This window comes from Eimeria mitis, genomic scaffold, assembly GCF_000499745.2.
Source record: "Eimeria mitis Houghton genomic scaffold, Emh_scaff130, whole genome shotgun sequence".
Taxonomy (NCBI): domain Eukaryota; phylum Apicomplexa; class Conoidasida; order Eucoccidiorida; family Eimeriidae; genus Eimeria; species Eimeria mitis.
Window position 1 is genome coordinate 1 of NW_013568661.1, and position 690 is coordinate 690.

Here is a 690-nt window from a genome sequence, read left to right on the forward strand (position 1 = left end):
CATCCAGCTGCTGATGCAAACGATCCAGTAGATCGCCCTCGGGGGCCCCCGGGGCCGCCCCCTGACCCTGGGGGGCCCCTTGCCCCTGCGGGGCCCCTTGCCCCTGGGGGGCCCCCTGCCCCTGCGGGGGCCCCCCAGGGGCCCCCGCAGGGGCAGTGAAGGGGGCCCCCCGCGAACTGCTCTTCTCTCTGCTTGGTGAGGGGCTGCCTGAACGCCGTGGGGTCCCCGAGGTCGCCCAGAACGTGTCTGATGGGGGGCCCCCCTGGGGGCCCCCCGTTTCTGTGTGGGTAGTGTGTTTGCTTCTGCTGCTGTCCTGAGAGGGAGTACGTTGCTGCTGTTGCTGCTGATGTTGCTGCTGCTGCTGCAGAGAACGCGGGCTTTGGCGGGGTGAGGGTTTAAACACCACAGAGTCGAGGGGGGGCCCCCCGTACCCCTCAAACGATGTGGCTGTCGCGGGGGCCCCCTTGTCCTTGGGGGCCCCAAAGGAGAACCGCCGGCCGTCTACCGGGGCCTCCGGTTCCCCCGGCCATGCCTGCTGCTGCTGCTGCTGCTGCTGTTGTTGCTGCTGCTGCTGTTGCTTCTGTTGCTGCTGCTGGGGTGTCTGGGGTTCGGCTCCACTTGAGTCTCCTGGCCAGGCGGGTTTGTTTGTTTTTTCTCTGTCTTCGTACTTTGTTTGTTGCTGCACAGGAA

General features: G+C 66.8%; 1 protein-coding gene across 1 annotated transcript in view; it reads right to left on the bottom strand.

The window, feature by feature from the left end:
• Nucleotides 1–434: 434 nt before the first annotated feature.
• Nucleotides 435–690, bottom strand: part of EMH_0091350 (uncharacterized protein) — a gene marked incomplete at both ends in the record, with an annotated part of 5,150 nt that continues 4,894 nt past the window's right edge. The window contains one exon of the mRNA XM_013494832.1: nucleotides 435–679. Coding sequence (XP_013350286.1) covers nucleotides 435–679 — 245 coding nt within the window. The remainder of the gene's footprint in view (nucleotides 680–690) is intronic.